Source organism: Micromys minutus (assembly GCF_963924665.1).
Source record: "Micromys minutus genome assembly, chromosome: 9".
Lineage (NCBI taxonomy): Eukaryota > Metazoa > Chordata > Mammalia > Rodentia > Muridae > Micromys > Micromys minutus.
In genome coordinates, this window is record NC_137978.1 from 40,323,997 (window position 1) to 40,343,252 (window position 19,256).

Genomic DNA, 19,256 nt, shown 5'->3' on the forward strand with positions numbered 1-19,256 from the left:
CTGTGCAGGAACCCAGCCTGACAGACAGCAATGCCTAATAAATATTAGTGGAAGGAAGGAAAAAAGAAAAGAAAGGGAGGGAGGGAAGGAGGAAGGAAGCTAGCTGTGTATGTCTTTGGCCTTCTTAAGCTTAGGTTCTTCATCTGTAAAGTGGAAAAATGGCAAAAGACTATCATGGTGTGGCATGGGCAGGACCGGATTAAAGTGACAGACAGGGTTGTGAGTACCTTCCCTGGAACACAGAAAATGTACAGTAATCACGAGAGTCATGGCTGTCATCAGGGCTGGTTCGTGTGTGTGTGTGTGTGTGTGTGTGTATGTGTAATCCCACTCTTCCTCCGTAGCTGAAAGGGATGAAGCTGATGTCTGTTTGAAGATGCCCTGTTACACCATGACTTGCAGTTGGGTCAAGAACAAGTGTCAGGCCCTGGGCTGGGGATAGCAACTTCTACCTAGACCAACCCCAGGGTCCAAGAGGGGCTGTCAACACTGCCTGAGCCACACTGCAGCCAGGAGGCTATGCCCACTGCGACTTCTAAGGAAGCCTGAGACCAGCCTCCATCCTTGGCTAGGGAGACCACTGCTCTGGGTGCAGCTGTCTGAGGCGCCTGTTTCCTGGGGGATACTGGTGAGGAGTCTCTGAGGACAGAGCCATACTCTCTCCTTTGGGAGAGCTCAGATCTTCTTCATCCATTTGATATTGTGATACCTCCTCAGCTAGCTTTTAGGGGGCCTGCTCATCTCCCCCACCCTCCAGGACTCTTCTCCAGCTGGTCTCAGAAGTGGTCCTCCCTCAGGCCACACCTCTACCTTTCTGGTTTTCTGACAAGCCACATGTCCTCTGTACCCAACCCACTCACGTGGGTAGTGAGTGGTGGTGGGGTGGGGGCAGGGCTATACCTGAAGAACAGACCACCTTTAGAGTTAGTCAACCTTAGGCACTAGTAGCTGCTCTCTTCTCAGCCCTTTCCCTTCCTCTGTCAGGGCATAGGATTATCTTCCTTCAAAAAGCAGCCAGGTTCATTTGGCTCCAGAAACCAGCCCACCAGACTGTGGAATATGAGTGCAGACAATTTGCTGCCAGGGTGTGTCTCCGATGAAGAGGCTCTCAGCTGTCCTAGGGGTCTTCTGCTCTCTTCTGAATGCCCCCTTGCTAGGTCCTGGGGGAGGCTATCCTGTAAGATCTCTATTCCCTACAGAGAGGTGGCAACCACAGATCCTGAAGCTGTGATCTGTCTTCGCCTGTCTCTTTGGGCAACGCTTGTCAGAGGCCGATTGGGGAACCAGCCATTCTCTCTCCAGGGACGGCCCAAGTATGGCGAATTCCGAGACCTCTGTAAAACAGTTGATACCTAGGATGTCCGGGTACACACACCTCTCTTTTCTTAGGCAGAGCCCAGGAAGTCTTTGCTCCCAAGGCCACTGGTGCAAGTTCAGAAAGGAAGGAGCCCCTTCCTAATTGCTAATTGGCTACACTCCCTTATTCACAACTCCACACAATGCCTGGAAGCTCGGCGCCCACATAGGGCGGGAAAGAAAAGACGGCAAAATTAACAGGCCTGTTTGGAGCGTAACACATTATCTATTTGTAGGAAAATTAAAGATTTGCTCTTCATATGTAGGGGGCCATGCTCTTACCAGGCAGCTGGCAAATGGGAGAGATTGGAAATGATTGAATAGATCAAATTATTTAAATGAGAAAAATAAATTCGCACACAACCTAGCCGCTGCCCGGTGACAGATCCGTTTATTTATCTACTGTATCGGTACCGCTTTGTCTCTGTCAAAAAGGTCATTAAACTCGCCTAGCTGCGTAATTCGCAGCCTCCTGCCCCTGCCTCGCTCCACAGCCCTTCTCTTCCCTCGACACCCAGCGCCACTTGAAAAAAAATTTATTATTGGTAATAAACAACATTTCGTTTTAACCCTTTCGGCTTTCTCCCCTGCGTATCTTACTCTGTCCCACGGAAAAAATCAGTTTCCCTGTATTGTTTCTCAGGAGGAATCCGGGAGGGGGCTCCAGTTCTTCCCGCATAGTTGCGGAAGTGGACTGAGAAACCAGTGGGCTCCAACTCCCGCGGCCCTCGGAAGCAAAGGCTTTGACGATCTTTCTCCGCAGTCTTCCTACTGACGGTGCCTGGTCAAGTCCTATCTTCCACGCACAGGGTCTGGCCTGGTCTCTCCCTCCCGGTTAGTTCCTGAAGCTCCGCATCCCCTAGCCCAGCACCTACAGCTCTCTGAATTCTACTCCCACCCCCACCCCCTAAACCTCCAAGCCCAGGGCCAGCCCTGTTTTCCCTTAGGCTGGAGATCAAGAGTGAAAAACAGCTCCAGGTCAGTCTCCTGCCGCCGCCGTCCAGCCAGCGTCGGCCGCGTGGGAGCTGAAAGGCGAGGCTCCGCAGACGGCAGGCTCCCGGTTCTCGCGGTTCCCGGCGGGCGCGTCTCTTCCAGTTGGTTGGGCCGCTGGGCTGCCGCCGTTTCCCGGCTCACCGTGCCAGCTCCGCCGCTCTACGCTTGGCTCCCCGGCTTCGTGCCTTGCCCTGGGGGCGGCAGGGCAGATGGGGACGTCTGAGCTGTGGAGGAGAGTCTCCATCCTCCGAGTGTCCCCCCTCCCAAATCCGACCCAGGGTCCCCTTCCCCACCCCCTGCGCAGGTGTGAGCGCGCGAGTGTGCACCCGGGCGAGTGTGAGTGGGAAGCGTGTGTGCGCGGGGGAGTACGCGGAGGGAGCGCGGGCGGCGGGCGGCGCGGGAGGCGGGAGGCAGGGCGCGGGGGAGGGGGCTGGGAGGGAGTGTGTGCGCGCGTGCAACTCCACTCCGGGGCTTTGTGCGAGCCCGGGCGATAGCATCGGCGGCGGCTGGAGGAGGAGCGGCCGGAGACGCGTGCAAGCCCGCCCGGCAGCCGGGGCAGGTGGGAAGCCCGCGCGGGAGCCGAGCCGACGCGAGCCGGAGACGCCGCAGCCGAGTCCGAGCGGAGCCCGGGCGGAGCCCAGGAGCCTTCGCTCGCGGGCGGCCCGTGGGCGGCAGCCGAGGCGGGCGGGCGCCGGCGGGGCGGCCCCCCAGTAAGATGTGCGCAGCGCTGCGGGGCGCCCCCCACTCGCAGAGGCGCTCGGGAGCCGGGCGGCTGGGCCAGGCGGCGCCTCGGGGGCTGCTGCGCGCCCGCGCCTAGAGCTGCCGCCCCAGGGAGCCCGCCACGGCCGCGCCCCGGGCACGCTCGGTGGCGCCCAACGATGACCGCTCCCTGGCGGCGCCTCCGGAGTCTGGTTTGGGAATACTGGGCCGGGTTCCTCGTGTGCGCCTTCTGGATCCCAGACTCGCGCGGGATGCCCCACGTCATCCGGATCGGTAAGGGCTCCCCAAGAGCCGGGGGTCTCGGCGCGCTCGGGTGGGGATGGGAATTGGGGGGTAGTGGTGCTCTGAACGTGATCCGAAAGATTGTCCCAACCTCCCTCTAGGCTGCAGGGCTCGGGTGTCTGTTGGGAGCTCTTGGCGGGGAGGACAAAGTTCCAAAGCCCGGGTCGTGGGGCCTTACTTACGGGGAGGAGGCAACCCGGCCGCGGTGGCGAGGGGACCTGAGTACGCTCCGGGGAAGGCGACGCAGTGGAGTGTGGCGAAGGTTCTAGCCCTAAGCCAGCGCCTCGGGGGAATTTCGCCGCGACTGTTAGCAAGGATGGCCGCAGACCTAGTTCTGGGACTGGCTTCTGTGCAGAGTGGGAGCCCTAGGGAAGGCGCCAACTTCTCTCCACCACGGGCACCTCGCTGGAGCTTGGGGACAGGCAGGGGGTATAGGGGATGGATTCGATGGATTAGGATGGCGGATTTTCTTGCCCCTAGCTGGCCGAGGCGCGGGGCAGGAGAGGGGCAGTCCCCTGCTTGTCGCTAGAGCGGGTCCCCCAGGCCCAGGCCTCTTTCGACGAGGAGTAACCGAGGCTGGGAAAAGGAAGCGCAGAAGGCAGCCCAGCGCAGCCAGGGACGGCGGCCGAGGGTTGCGAATGGCTTTTAAAGTTAGCCGAAATCCCTCCGCAGCTGGCGGCGGCTGGCGTTCTGCGCGCGGCTTTTTTTGGGGGCTCTGGCTTCTCCGCTTCTTTCACCGCTGCAGATTTCTTACTCTGGGCTTTAACTTTGTTGTGGCCGCCGGAGGCACCCTGCGCAGCAGCGCTCGGGGTTGGGCGGGAGCCCACTCGAGTCTCTAGCCCACTCACTCCGCAAGGCTGAGCCAGGAGCCTCCGTTACCGGGGGCCGCCGATACCAGGCCGGAGACCTGGGCAGCTCGAGTTCGCGAGACACCAACATCTGGTGCGCAGCCAACCGAGTTCTACCCAGACAGAGCCACCTTCCTCCTCCGGGGCTCCCCCTTCCAGGAACCGTCTTTGCTCCGGCAAGAGCGGACTTTGGGTGACCGGTGGTGTGATGAGGATGCAGGGAACTCTGGCCAGGCTTGGTTATATGTACTTGAGGTTTTTCTTAGGAGGCAGTCATCTCGCTCACTCTCCCTGGAGCCACGTCCTCTTGAACTCAGCTTCAGAATGGGGGCAGAAAACGATCCTTAGATCTGCAGATGCTGAGGTCTTCCGGTACATGCCTACAATCCGATCTGGGACCAGGATGGGCAAGCATAACACCCTAGGCGGAGAAGGCGAGGCACCTGTGGGGAATCTGGGGACAGCCCTCACAGTCAAGTTTAACCCTTTGTAGTCCAGGTTTCTCTGGAATGCCAAGAATGTTTCCTATCTCTATTACTGCCCCAGTACTGGCTTGGTCACCATTCTAGCTAATCATTTAGTAGTGGGCCACCGCTGGTTTTTCTTTTTGTTTGTTTGTTTGTTTTTGTTTTTGTTTTTTTAATCTCCTTTCTCAGTCCTTGTGATTTTGGGAGACCTTCATGGTAGCGTGTCCTTGAGCTAGGGAACCTCATCGGGTTCTGTGCCCTCTCCAGTGCTTTGCAGGTCTATCTTCCTTGGTCTTCCCCTCTCCAGAGGATGGGATGGGTGTGTTTCCAGCCCAGTTTCAGGAATCTTTGGAGGCCTAGAGAGACAGGAACAGGTTAAGCACAGCCTCAGAGGTGTGGGCCGCAAATGGGCAGGGTAACTGGCTCTCACCTGCCCTTGTCACTGGGACAGTATATAGAGGTCTTCTCATTGCCCGGAGGAAGAACACATTCCAAACCTATGTCCCTTTCTTGAGTCACAGTGTGATAGCGAAGTTAAGAATGGCAGGGCCCCTCCCTTCTAATCTTCTTCATATTAAGCCCCAGGATTAATTAGCATGTCGGCCCGGGCCATTTATATCCGAGAGTCCTGCCCTATTTGACTCTCAGCACTGATGCCAAACGTGACTACTGGAGCAGGGCCAGCTTTGACTGGAGGCTGGGAAGGGTCTGAGGCCTCTGGGCTTCTTTGGAGCTGCCTAGGGAGCTTAGCTCCTGCCCTTCTGGAACTTGAAGTTGAACCTCAGCTGGAGGTAGAGCACGGGAAGCAGGAAGCAAAGAGAGAGGGGAGGAGGAGGAGGAGGAGGAGGGAGCTCATGCTGCAACCCAAAGATACTGACTTGGCTAGGCTGGATGCCATCTCTCTGGTCCCATCTCTGGGATCTGAGGCTTCTTGGCTGGGGCTGCAGGGATCGAGGCCCTGGAAGCTGAGCATCTCTGAGGCGTGCTGGGTGCTTCTGCTGGAGCTGCTTGAGCTTGGAGAGCCCGAATCCCTTCTCCAGCAGCCAGGCGTCCTCGCTGAGCACAGGACCAGAGAGGGTTTACCTGCAGGTGCAAGATGGGCTCTCCGGCCTGGGGAGCGCATTCCCCGCCCCTTCTCTTTGTGCCTTTTTGGGGGCTGAAATTCCCTCTTAGACAAGGAGATGGATAGCTCAGCAGTGTGACAGAGTGTTCAAACAATCTGTCTTGAATAGATGAATTGCACAGCTCTGTCTTTTTGTAATTGTGTCTATCAGAGGGAGAGGTCAAGGCATTGATTGCTTGGTTGGTTTGCAAGTAACAAAGGAGAGTGGGGGAGAGAGAGAGTAATTGGATTGTAGTCTGCGGAGAAAAAATGATCATTGATTATTTTATATGAATATGTGGAAGATGTATTCTGTGTGTGATTATCAAGGGCTGCCATTGAAGGCTTGTGAGACATATTGTTCTGCATTGTACTATTATTGCCATCATTATTGTTGTTTGGATGGATCCAGGGGGGTCTTAACTTAGGATAAGCAGTTAGACTCAGGGTCTTCTCAGCCAAATGAGATTCAGTGACTTTCCATGGGGACTTGGATTTTATAGGTTCATAATCTACAAGAGGAGGGGTGAAGGGCATAGAGGCCAGAGGCTTGGGTTTCCTGTTCTCTCTGCTCTTAATGAACTGGATCACTTTGATAAAATTCTATTCTTTTTCCCACCTTGATGCTCAATTTCCCCAGATGTGCACAGCCTGGTTGACATCCTAACTGTGGTGTCAAGTTCCCTTCAGAATAGACACCATCCATGTAGGTTTCCTGCTTATATCTTTCCCAGGACTACAGACATACGGTGGGATTAGGGACTTGGAATCTGAAAAAGGAGCCAGGCAGTGGTGGTAGCAGCTGGGGAAGCCCAGAGAGCCCTTTTCTTGTGATGAGGAGCTCGGTGGCCAGCCAGTGGGGGTATTCAAAGCCAAATGACTGCAGAGACATAAAGCAGGTGTAAGGGGGTGGGAGGGAAGGGCGGGCCCAGCACTGCATTCTCGGAGCTTCCACAGTCAGGGCAGAACTACGCAGTTACTGAGTGTACAGGGGTTCAGCAGCCCTTCTTGTGGACAACGGACCCCCCATGTGCCCCTCCTCTGATCAGATCATCCAAATTGTCCCAAACACTCTGTCTCTTGAGTTTGAGAGTCACTGCGTGTAAAAACAATGAGGAATTCTCTCGACTGGTGATGTGCGGAGACACTGCGCCTTGTAGGAACTGACAGCCGCTGAACGAAGATCAATAGGGTTTTCCCCCCTAGAAGTAAATAGCTTCAGACAAAACCTGGGAGTGGCCCGAGGGGCCTTAGAAAGCATTAACTTGAGGAATTTCTGTTTCACTTTCCAGCCCAGCCCAGCTGCTCCTGTCAGCTTGGGCTTCCCTCCTCCTCCAGCTGGTTCTAATTTCCCCTCCGTGCTCACTGCACCGAACACGTCTTTTGGCGTCAGAATGTCCTGGGGTCTTTAGGTTTGTGTGGGGTGAGCCAGGTTGGGCTAAGCTTTTCCAAGGTCACGGGCATCTTCCATGTGGCTGCGCAGGATGGGCTGAGTTTAGACATCTAGCTCACCGGTGCTGTTATAAAGGAGGTTTTGAGAGGTTGCTCTTGGCTCCTCACCCCCCCCCCACAACTGTGAGCCTTCTCAGGACCCCAGTGATCACACAGGCACAGAGTTCTAGCATTAGGAAGTAGAGTATCCTGCAGAGACAGAAGGTCCCGGTGGTCCTGTAGGCATTAGAACTACCCCTCCTCAGGGGACAAGGAAAGCTGCAGGCTTGGAAGGGAGAGATTTGTGCTTTGTGGCTAGGGCTGATTCTAGTGCATGAGAGGCAAGGCCTCTCTATCCTCTCACAGTCAGTCAGCCACCCCTCTCTCCTACAGCTGCATCCTGAGCCCATCCTTGCTTAGGACCTGCTAGAGGCAACTGAACTCTGATACTTCTCTGGGTCATGTAAAATCGAATAGGGGATGGAGGTCCTCAGGATCTGCCTGGCAACAGAGAATTGACATCCAAGGATAAAGCCCATTTCTGGAGTCTGCAACCAGAAGACCGTGGTGTGTCCTCCAGAGGTTAGAGAGGTGGGGTAGGAGCCCTGAGAAGGAAGAGTCCTCCAGAGGGCCGGATATCACTGGTGCCTTGGTCTTGGCCTGGAGTGTTTTGCTGATTCCTCAGCAGCAGCACCAGAGGGCAGTGTGCCTGTGCTCGGATGGCCTCCCAGTCTCCTGCCTGGGGCCCCACTGAGTCTGGAGCATAATCAAAATAATAAAGCAACCACAATACCATGGCCATAGTTTATTGAGCACTTAATAGCTGCCAAGCTGTTCAGAATGCTTTCCAAACAATGACAAGTAGCAGAGAGATAGTAAGTGCTCAATAAATGTATCTGTGGCATTTTTCTCCATTATCCTATTGAGCCTCCAACAAAGCTGATGGTGCTGCTCCCCATTTTGCAGACAAAGAAACTAAGCTAGGGGAACTCACTTTCCCCGAAACACACGAGGCTAGTACTTAGTAGACACTGGACTTGAACTGCAATCAGATAGCCTCCAGATCTGGTGCTCGGAGCTGGCTGTATAGTTTGAAAACATCAATAATTTATAAGGGGGCTAAATGCAGGCCCCGGGCCCATGGTTCTGGAAGCTGAACAAGATCTAGCTGCGTGGTTCTGGGGCTCTGGCTGGCCTGGGATGGTTTCGGTGCCTTGTTTACCCTCATCAGTGGTCATATGTTGTATCAGGCTCACCTTGCTGATGAGCCGTATATAGACGGCTCTGAAAACGAATGGCTATCCAGGGAAACGCACGCTCTTATGTTTTTCCCTACTCCACCTGGCTTTGGGCTTTTGAGTGTCCAGAGCTTTAATCAAAGTCCCCAGATAAAAGCGGGATCCTTCTGTGGTTGAGGCCAGTCTACTCACAGAAATCCCTCTGCTTCCCACGACTTTCCCAGGATATCCTCAAAGACACACACACACACACACACACACACACACACACACACACACACACACACCTGCGTGTCTCACCTCCAGCCTTTATCACCCCTGAGCAGGCAAAGAAGAAACATGGTGGGTGGGCTGTCTTTGTTCTTTCTCCCTGGTCTCATCCCCTCCCCTCTCCATCATCCTTTCCAGGCTACTGATAGTTTTTATGTTGTTCTATTTTTAAGCAAGAGTCACATGCCCATCTTCTAAATGGAGCCTATCTGGTTTGGAACCGAGATTGGTGGGCAACGCACAGGGCATAGTGGTTGCTGTCAGCAACTGCCATTTGGCTGGTGAATGGAGGAGCTGTGTCACTTACTGCAGCCGTGACACATTTAAGATTGGCTTGGACAGAGGGGTCCTCACACTGCCATTGTCCAGCTTCTCCGTCTGCAAATCGGGGAGATATAGAATGCCTGTCTCCCAGAGTCAGATAATTGTGATGTCTCTTCATAAGGTGTAAGGTCCAACGATCAGCATTACATCTTTACTATTATTCCTGTAGCTGGAGACCAGTTCAGAGATGGGAGTTCGGTGAAGGTTCCCGGGTGTCAGGATTTAAGGAAGCTCCCAAAAGATGAGGACTTTGAGCTTGCCTCGGTGATGCAACAATGAGTGCCTCCTTAAATCCGGACTCTCCCCTTCTTCTGGGTGAACTTCAGGTTCCACAGTTTTTGGATTTAGAGAGGCTTAGCTGCTAGACACAATCCTAACCAATGGGGTTGGAGAAGTGAGACTAGAGGAGGGCCAGGGAACTGAAAGTTGAGGGCAACAGGCTGTTTGATTTTGTTGGTCTTCCCTTTTAACACATTTTACAGCATTGAGGCCCCAAAGCCCTCTGTGCTACCCTTCCCCCAACTGACTTTGTCCTATTTCTTTGAATTACTTCCAGAGTCCAGGCTGTCCCTCCCGCTGGCATTTTCTTCTCCTCACAGCTCAGTCGCAGCCTACGTTCCTGCCTCTGCTTCTTTTGACCTTTATAGACTTGTTTGCTAGTGTTAATGACCTTGACTGTGGTTAGGCTCAGGAGAGGTTTGGACTTTCTCTAATGCTTGTGATTCTGCCATCTGCTTTAGAGAAGGCCACCTTTCCCACAACACTACCAAAATGGAGCTTTCATAATGATGTGTTCTATGGATAATAAGCTAGGTTTTTTTTTTTTTTTTTCCTTTATGTTTTTCACATAGAAGCCAGCACGGGCATCATATGCCATGTCTGAGTTTACTTATGGATTTTTTTTTTTTTGGCACCTCCGAATAACAGTGTGTCTGGGTTTGACGGGACATAGCTGATTGTGTTCAGTGTGAATCTACTCCTGTGTGCTTGCTGCATGACCCAGGCCACGTCACTTCCCCTCTGAGCCTCTGTTTTCTCTTTAGCTGAGATCGAAGTCTCAACATTTCCTGAGAGTCTAGTCTGTTCCTTTTGACCTACAAACATTATGTATGGCTGAGCCTTATAGTACACCCTTCACAGGGCCGAGGTTCGGATTAAAGGTGATGACATGTGTTATCTTTGTACTGAGCCTAATGTTTAATAATCAAGAAGGAGGGGGATGGTTCCCCTGGGGTGAAGGCCCTGTCTCTGCCATCAGACTTTCCTCTGAAGCACACGCTCTGGGCTTTGTATTCACCCTGGAGTGTATGCTCCAAGCAGCTCCATATGTGTTTTGCTCACTGCATACATATCAGTGTGCCCTAATGCAGAATGGGCAAGTCCAGCCACTGGGCCAATTCCAAGGGCAAGAGAGGAGCCCTTCCTAGGACACTCCTGGACCATTATTTATCACACACCTGCAGCCTGGGGCGCTGCGTTTGCATCTGCAGAGATTTAATTGAAATGCTTTTTTAAAAGCCGGCGTTCAGAGCTGGGAAGACCCTGGGGAGTGGTGTTGGGATGCTCTTGAGGGATTACTCTGAGGGGTTCTGGTCAGCCGGCCCTTCTTCTACAGGGTGTTCAGTGTTTGTTTCTTGGACAGGTCAGTAGAGATGGGAGCCGGTCTGTGGCTGGGTCAGAAGGACAGACTCTGGCTCTTTTGGAAGGTGACAGGTAATGAAGGCAAAAAGCTGGGGAGGGAGACCTCATGGTGATGTGAGGATTGGAGATAATGAACCCAGTAGAACGGGGGTGTGGGGGTGTCAAGCCTCTACTCCAGATCCTTTGATGCTGTACTGAATAGTAGTTAAGGACGGCAGAGAGAAAAGGAATGAAGTGCTGAGATTCCTGTTTGTGTCAAGAGGGTTCCAGTTCATAGGAGACAATTAAGTCTCCTGCTATTCAAGACAGGCTGCTGGTAGAAGGGGTTTTATGGAGTTCTCAGAAAAACTGCAGGAATGAGCTCTTTAAATATGGCAACGCCAGGGACCTCTGCAAAGCCTCCCTGCCTCTGCTTTGCAGAACTGAATGCGCTATTTCTAAAAGCTGCCCAATTGGGCGGAAAAGCGGGAGCGGAAAGCCAAGGACTTCCCAGGGCTCCAAGCATCCCATTTCCGGTCTATGGCGAAGAATTGGGCTGCCGAGAGCTCCAGGGGTCATTCTGGGTTTCCGGTTCTCCGGTATTGGCATTCATCAGAATCACGGAGAATTCTTTCAAACACAGACTTACCAGGACCCCAGCCCCCAGAAGGGGCGAGGCCTATGGACTTGCTAAAGTGAGTGCTACTGGCCTGAGATCTGTGCCTGCCTTCCCTCCCTCCCTTTTTCCCTTCCTCTACCCCTCCCCCTCTTCCTCTCCACTTGAGTTGTTTGTTTGCTTCCTTGTTTTGAGTCACGTCTCTCTTCGTAGTACAGGCTGACCTCACCTCAAATCCTCTGCTCTCTCCTTTTGCCTCGGCCTCTGGGGTGTAAGGATGATGGAGAGCCATCAAGTCTACCTTGGTTGTCACCCTTTTGAGATACCACTGTCACAACATGGTGGAGGAGTTCCTGAAGCCTATCTGTACCAGAATACCAGAGCCTAACTCAAGTTTCAGGGAGCCTGCTGCTTTTAGGGCCCACCCATTCTTTATCGGTGTGGGCTGCAGTTGCTCCCTCAGAAACTCTAACACATCAGCCTGCAGTTCTGAGGAGCTGATGGGAGCACCTGGCCTTAAAACCCCTTCCTTCCTGCCTGTGTGAATTTGGACAACTCACTTCTCACAGTCTAGGTTCTCTTACCTGTGGGATGGGAGCAGTAACTTTCCCATCCTAGGATTTCATAAGAACCAGCTGGCCTGGCACCCCAGTGGGTGTACATACGCTCACACCTCACACGCACGCACACACATCAAAACAACAACAAAGACAACACAAACTTTTTCTATTGAGCATTGTGGATAAGTTTACAGGTTCTTGGATCCAACAGACAATCTTTAAAGGCCATCTTTGTGAATTTCCCGCCTGTATGGTCTTGGGCAAATGGTTACGTATCTCAGAATACTACTCACAATGATCATACCTGTCTCCCGGCATCTGGTAAGGATCAGGTGAGTTAATGCACAGGGAGTGCTTAGATTTCCCCTATGTAGGTATTCAGTAGCTGCTTCCTGTTGCTCTTGCTGTAAGATCACCCTGAAACTGATGGAGGTGGGCTCCCCATCCTATCCTGACAAATATGAAGGATTTTCTTTGTCCCGAAGATGCCTAGGTCGACCAGCACGTGTCTGCCATTATACTGATTGTTTATTGAAATCAGTAGGACTGAAATCAGATCCGCCTCCCTGGATCTTAGCCTTGGCCTCTAATAATGCAACTCCCAGTTAGTTCGGGCATTTAAGCAGCCATTTCTTATTAAGCTGTGACTATACCACATTGGCGGTCTCCTGAGATCACGGGGTCTCTTTTTCTTTTGATACAGGGTCTCACCACATAGCCCAAGCTGCCCTTGAACTCATAGAGGTCCACGTGCCTCTGTCTTCAGATCAAAAGTATGTGCCACCACATCCAGTCCGTGAGTTCTTACCACAGAATTCACTACCAGTCAATAACCTCTCTCATCCTCCAGGCAGGGCCTGTCAATTATCTCCTGCCTTTGAGTCTTTTTTTTTTCTTGTTCATTGTCGGCGGACCACCCAGGCCTGTTCCCACAACTCCCATCTCAGAAAATGGGTAAAAATGTCACCATCCCCTTCCTCTCTGGCTGCCTTCCTGGGGTCTTTAGAGATGATGTTCCAGTGGGCTGGGGCAGTAGGGCTTTCGGGAGCTGCCTATTATGTTGTGTAACACACCTTATGCCATCAGAACCTGGCGTGGACAGGTCTTCCCTTTCTTTAGACATGTCTGTTTTGTTGTAAGACATGGCTGAAACCAGTGCCTGGCAGTGGCCAGAGTGACTCAGGCATGGCCCACCCTCCCCTCACATCTTCTCTCCCTCTCCAGCAAATGCTTGAGGCTTCCCAGGATGCTCGGATTCTCCACACTCACCCCTGACGTCTGCCCTGCTCTCCTTTTTGGCCAACTTATACCTATAACTCTGCCAACATGTGTCTTCCTCCAGGAAACCTTTCTTGACCTCCACTGCCTTCTGCAAGTCCCCAGAGCGTCCTTTCACTGTCCTGGGTAAAGTGCTCACTTCGTTGTTCTCGGTTACTATAGAGACAATGAGCCCAGGGTGGGCGTGGGGCACTCTCTGCTGTCCTCTGTATCTAGCACAGTTTGTGCTTAGCCCATCATAGAGGATGAGTAAACATTGGCTGAGCTAATGGATCCATCATGACGATGGTCATGTGGACACAAGGCCACCTAACTGCCTTGTCATTCAGTTTAGTGCCTTTCCTGTCTTGTCCCTAAAAATTTAATGAGCAGCCTGCATTCTTCACTGAAGTCAGGGTATTCGTGAGGCCCCTGGTATTCTCCAAGCACTCAGGTTGGCCTCTTCTATATCAAGACCTTTGCTGTCTAGTCTCCTGGGTTACACCAAGTGGTTGTAGTCAATGAACCCTTTTTTTCCAAGCCCAGGACGAGGCAGACATCCTCATCCGGTCTGATTCATATCCTGATGGCTCTCCCCTTGAGACACAGCTGTCCATTTCCAGAAGAGAGTGAGGATTCAGTCTCGGCCCCTCTGCCTTTCTCCTTCCCGTTTACTCCTCAGTGTCTTTGCTTCTCTCTTGGGAACTGGTCTAAGGATATGAACTTGTTCATCCGGTCCTTAACAGGGCTGATCATTCAGAATGGCTGTCAGGCAGAGTTATTATGGCTGAGCCACTGGCACCTCCGCCAGTCTTTACCACCTCTCTGGATCCTGCTGGGATGTGTAGACAACAGACTGACAGCTGGAGGTTAGCTGTCATCCTGGAGACTCGGGATGCGCATCATTCTCTTTGAGAGCTTTAAGTGTGTGTGTGTGTACATGGACCGTATACTTGCCAGAGATGTCCCAAGGGGGTTTGCTTCTGTAGAGCCAGCTTACCTAGGGGAGGTTTGGCAGCTGTTCCTTGTCCAGAGCCCCAAAGAATGACAGCAGTCTTCCCTGATCACTAGGGAAACAGGACTTTAGTGATGATCTTCCTTCTTGAGCGTCTAGATGACCTGCCTGCCACCATGGTATAGCTGCGAGTGATATGAGTTCAGGCTATCAGCCCCTCCCAATGCCCTTCACAGACATAGCAGAAGGGGCCAGCCCCCTTCTAGATAGAGCTAGGCCCTCCCATTTTCTCACGTCCGTCCACAGGGAAACAGGCGACACTTCATGAGCAGCAAAAGCCCGTTGCTGACAAGGCCATTTTTCCTCCAGTTTAATAGAGGTGACAGCCGTCTATTTTAGATGTCTCATAACAGCAAATCAGTAAATAAAATATGGGGAACTCTCAGGTTAAACTGAATTACAGCTGATCCCTAGGGAGAGAGGGTTAGTGATGCCTCCGTCAGGGAGACTGAGTCCCTGACTTTATAAAAGAAGTAGAGTCTGGGTCTTCCAGCTGAATTTGGGAAATCCTTTTTTATATGGAGGAGACTAGGTCATAGTGTTTGCTGTCAGGGTCCATGGAAGAACCGGACCACCAGCGGAGGCATGGCCATGGTTGGGGTGCCACAGTTAAGGGTACTGAGGACACAGGAAATGACCTGTTTTATACTTCTTGGTGAGCTGTGTTGAAAACGAGGCTGAAGCATCAACTCCTAGTCTTGGCCTCTGCACACAGAGAGAGTACAGATTGTGTCTGTGTGTGCTGATAAAAGCTCCTCCCAGATTACAGCCCGGTTAGGAGGGTCACCCTGGACTCACTATTTTCAGCACCACGGAGAGCATCCTGTTTCTGGGTTAGGGCTCTATGTTATCCAGGGCTTCCATGTCTAGTCCTGGTTTGGTTAAGATCACACTAAACAGGTCTTCTGCCTTCCAGCGCAGGTGCCCTAGGACTCTGCTAGTCACATATAGGACAGCTGTCTTTAAGAAGCCCACAGCTGGTGAGAAAACACTGGGGATTTTGTTAGAGTCCAGTAAGTCACAGTTAAGGAAGAGGCAACCTTTGGGTAGAATTCTCCTGGTCTCCCCATCCACACAAACTGTTCTTAAAATCTTTGGCGCCACGTACAGCGTGTCCGCTAGGCAGTGGGAGCAGATGACAAAACGCATGAACATCTGTCTGTCAGATATTACACCTGATACCACGAGTCTCTGCTCGGCCCGGCGGCATCATCTTTCACATTGCATTTGGTAAGTGGGCTTCCGTAATGTAGTTTCACCCTGCTAAATGTGATTTCTTAAACGTGTTTTCTGTGTTATTGTTTCCTGAGCTGTGGAGCCCTGCACACCTGTAATAGAACCTTATTTTCTGCTAATAAATGAAATTACTATTCATTCGAGTGATGGGAAACCAGTGTGTCACAGCTTTGCAGCGTTCCCTCAAAGAGCCTCTCTGCTCCAGGTGCATCATCACCTGGATGTGTCAGAGAAGCCTGGTGACAGGGGTGTGTATGACAGGGGCCAATCCTAGACAGGAAGTGAGAGAGGATGGAGGGTGAGGGAACCTTTGTCCATCACCAGGGAATGAAGAATTTGCTGGGCACATTTGCATTAGAACCCAAAGAGACAAAGAAGAATAACACATGTCAGAATAGCAGAGGACTTGCCATTTGGGCTCTTGGGACATCAGAGGCAAGATGGCCTCAGAAGCCTACAGCAGATAGAAAGTCCTAGAACATGCAGCATGAGAGTGGAGTTGTGGCAGCCACAGTTACGGCTGCTTTGGGGACGCTAGCTTGAAAAATGTCAGAATCGAGGGATTGGGGATTTTTTTTTTCTTCCCTTAAGAAAGCAGAAGGGAAAAAAAAACTGCTTTGGAAATGTGGCTATTTTTATGCTGTTTGTATTTTGTGTTTATTTCCTGTCCTTTTCACATGGATTCTGGGCTGACTCATTGATTCATCAAACATTAGTGGAGCACCCACTCTGTGTGGAAGAGCACAGACAGGCAACTGCAGAGTTGGGGTGTAGCTGTGTCCTGAGCCAGGGAGCATTTCGGGGTCTTTATGGGAGATCGAGGTAGTGATAACACCTTGGTCCCTCACACTGAGGTGTGTATAGCCTACATCAAAGCCCTGTGCTTGGAGCTTCCTTGTTTTTCTGTATTCTGGGAGAAGTAATGAAGCTCAGAGAGGCTCAGAGCTGGGCTACATGTCACACTGCAGACATGGGAGGGAAGCCCATCTTTCCCAGCTCCTCTATGCTTCTGCTCTCCCAGCTTCCCTTGCCCCTTCCAGATAAGTTTTTCAGTTTGTTTTCTCCCAGGAATTTTTATGCCCCATTCCCCAGCCCCCTCCAGCCCTCTCTAGGCCCCCTCCAGCCCCCTCCACCCCTTCCAGCCCCCTCCAGCCCCCTCCAACTCCCTCCAGCCCCCTCCAGCTCCCTCCAGCCCCCTCCAGCTCCCTCCAGCCCCCTCCAGCTCTCTCCAGCTCCCTCAACCCCTTCCAGCCTCCTCCAGCCCCCTCCAGGATTCATTTTCTTTCTTCAGGATTTTCTTTCCCTAGATATAATTCTAATTTTTCTAGAAGAGAAGAGATTAGCTGTGTGTGTGTGTGTGTACAGAGAGGGGGGTGGGTAGAGAGAGAGAGAGAGAGAGCACTGACCTGTACAAGAGTCCTTGGATGTCTTCTGTGGTTGTTTCTCCACCTCAGTTCTTGAGATGGTGCACCTCACTGAACCTGGAGCATGACATTTTGATTTGACAGTCTGGACAGACAGACAGACCCCAGGGGCTGCTTGTCTCCATCTCCCAGCACTGGGGTTGCAGATGTTCGTAGCCATGCCTGGCTTTTTACACAGCTTCTGGGCATTTGAACTCGGGTCCTCACGATTATGCAGAAACACTTTATCTACTGAGTTATTTCCCATGTCCCCAGAACCCACTTTTTAAACATCTGAGGGATGGAATTCTCCATTACTTCTTTCTAGTTTATCTGCATTTTTCCTATCGTGGGGTGAGTAAAGCTCTGGTTCAGGGCACGACCTGGCCTTTCCTTAGGGCATAGGAACCTCTAGCTGGAGACTCGTTTATTTCCACGTCTTTTCTTTGTGGAGCTACAGCAAAGAAGCTCTCAGACAATTAAATTGAAATGGCTACACACTTTCCCTCACAGGGGTTTGGACAGATTTATAATATTTTTTTATTTTAAAAATTGGCCCCCTTTTTCATGGAGACAATGATTTATGGAATAATCAATTTCTTTATCTACCTAATACATTGGAGTGATCCGTCAGTTCGGGCATCAATCTCCCTGGGGCTGGGGAGGGCAGACGGTCTAACAGCCTGGCTCATCAGGCAAAGGGCAGTTTTTCCTGTGAGCTGTTTTGCTGCTGACACTGGCCAGAGAGCCCAAGGATGGCCCAAGTCTCCTATAAACTCCTCTTTCAGCTCAAAGGTAGTGCTTTCTTCTTATCAGTCTCTGTCACTCAAGGGTAATAGGTACTGTGTGCTGTCCCCATTACACACCTTTGGAGACTGAGAACCTGAATCATGCCAAGGAAATGGGTGGCTCAGCTGAGAGCATCCTTGCCTTGCAAGCCTAATGACCTGAGCTTGATTCCTAGAACCCGCATAGACAGTGCTAGGCATGGTGGTGCACACATGTAATTCCAGTGCAGAGGCGGGAGCGGAGGGTCTCTGAGTTCCAGGATAGTGAGAGACCCTAAGGATGACATCTGAAATTGTTGTTCTCTGACACATCCATGCATGTATACCTGCACACACATGCATGCATCCATGGACATGTGTGCACACAACCATACACACACAGGCACACACATATGAGAAGGAGAGGAACTTAAAGACATGAAGGCAAGAGTGACTGTCTGTAGGTTTCTAAGTTCAGGCTTGTGAGAGGGTTTAGCCAGTGAAGTCATTTGCCACCAAGCAAGCCAACCTGAGTCCTGTCCCCAGGACCCACATGGTGGAAGGTGAGCTGACACTTACAAATTCATCTTCTGACCTCCACATGTGCACCCCACTCCAGTATATATAAATAAAAATGTAATGAAAAAAACCTCTGAGGTCTATAGTGAGTATGTGTGTTGGGGGCCTGAAAGGTCCCTGCAAGGTCGAGACCAGTGAGTGCTGACCAGCGTTTAGAGCTATTCGAAGATTCAGTAAACTCAGTAAACTGTCTCATGGGGTTGGTGGGCTTCCTGTAATGGAGACACACACAGCTTGGCTGATGACGTCACAAAGGAGCCTGGGATTCCCTCCCTGAGAAATTCTCAGTCTGCCCAGCTGTATGACTAAGGCTGCTGAGGACATCCAGGTTTTTCGAGTTCCCTGAAAAGACCAAGGCTGTGCCAGCTCCAGCTCCTGCTGACCCCATGGAGGCCAAACCCTGGTGACATGGCAGTTGCTGGGAACACTCTGAGCTCACACGCTCTCGACCCCACTGTTCGTCTTGGTGCTGCTGACAGTGTCACGGGTCAGCGAGGGAACTGGTGACTGTAGCCAGCTTGGGAGTCCGGGAGATGTTGTAGCAAACATACCACAGACCTCAACTTACTTGGCTCCCATCTCTGATGTGTGAAGCTTCCTTCTGCAGGAGCAGAGACTGGTGTCTGAGACGGAAGACCTGAGGTCAGGCGGCAAATCATCAGAGCGGGGAGCTTCATTCACAGGGTGGTGGCTCACAACAGGTGGCTTCGGTTTGTACTCACTGTGGGTCTTGTGCCCGGTACCAAGGTGAGCAAGTCAGGCAGGATCTTTGTCCTTAGGAAGCTCATAGTCTGGCAGGAGAGGCAGGCATCAAAGCACGTTCCAGGAGTAAAGTTCGGTATTAAGAAAATGACATCCAGGTTGAGACTCAAAGCAGCAAGAGAGGGCAGGTGGGGAGAGGGGGTTCGGAGGTGGTTGTATCAAAAAAGATCTCAGAAGCTATAATGTGCTCAAATGCCCAAGGGGCCAACAGTAGTGTAAGCTGCCCCGGGTGGGACTACCAGCTTTGTAGACAAGCACAATCAAATAAATACCAGCACTTTCAAACTAGTTCAAACCAACATTGAAAACCTCAAGAAAATCCAAGTGTGAGCACAGTGGTATGGACAAGTGTCCATGTGACCCTCCTGGAGGATGTTTGAGTGACAGCAATGACTCTGGGACAGAGCCAT

General features: G+C 51.9%; 1 protein-coding gene across 1 annotated transcript in view; it reads left to right on the top strand.

Annotated features, from left to right (window-relative positions):
• Positions 1-3,227: 3,227 nt before the first annotated feature.
• GRIK3 (glutamate ionotropic receptor kainate type subunit 3) overlaps positions 3,228-19,256 on the top strand; it is a gene marked incomplete at both ends in the record, with an annotated part of 203,019 nt that continues 186,990 nt past the window's right edge. Inside the window, one exon of the mRNA XM_080921590.1 lies at positions 3,228-3,342. Within this exon, the coding sequence (XP_080777716.1) occupies positions 3,228-3,342 (115 nt within the window). The remainder of the gene's footprint in view (positions 3,343-19,256) is intronic.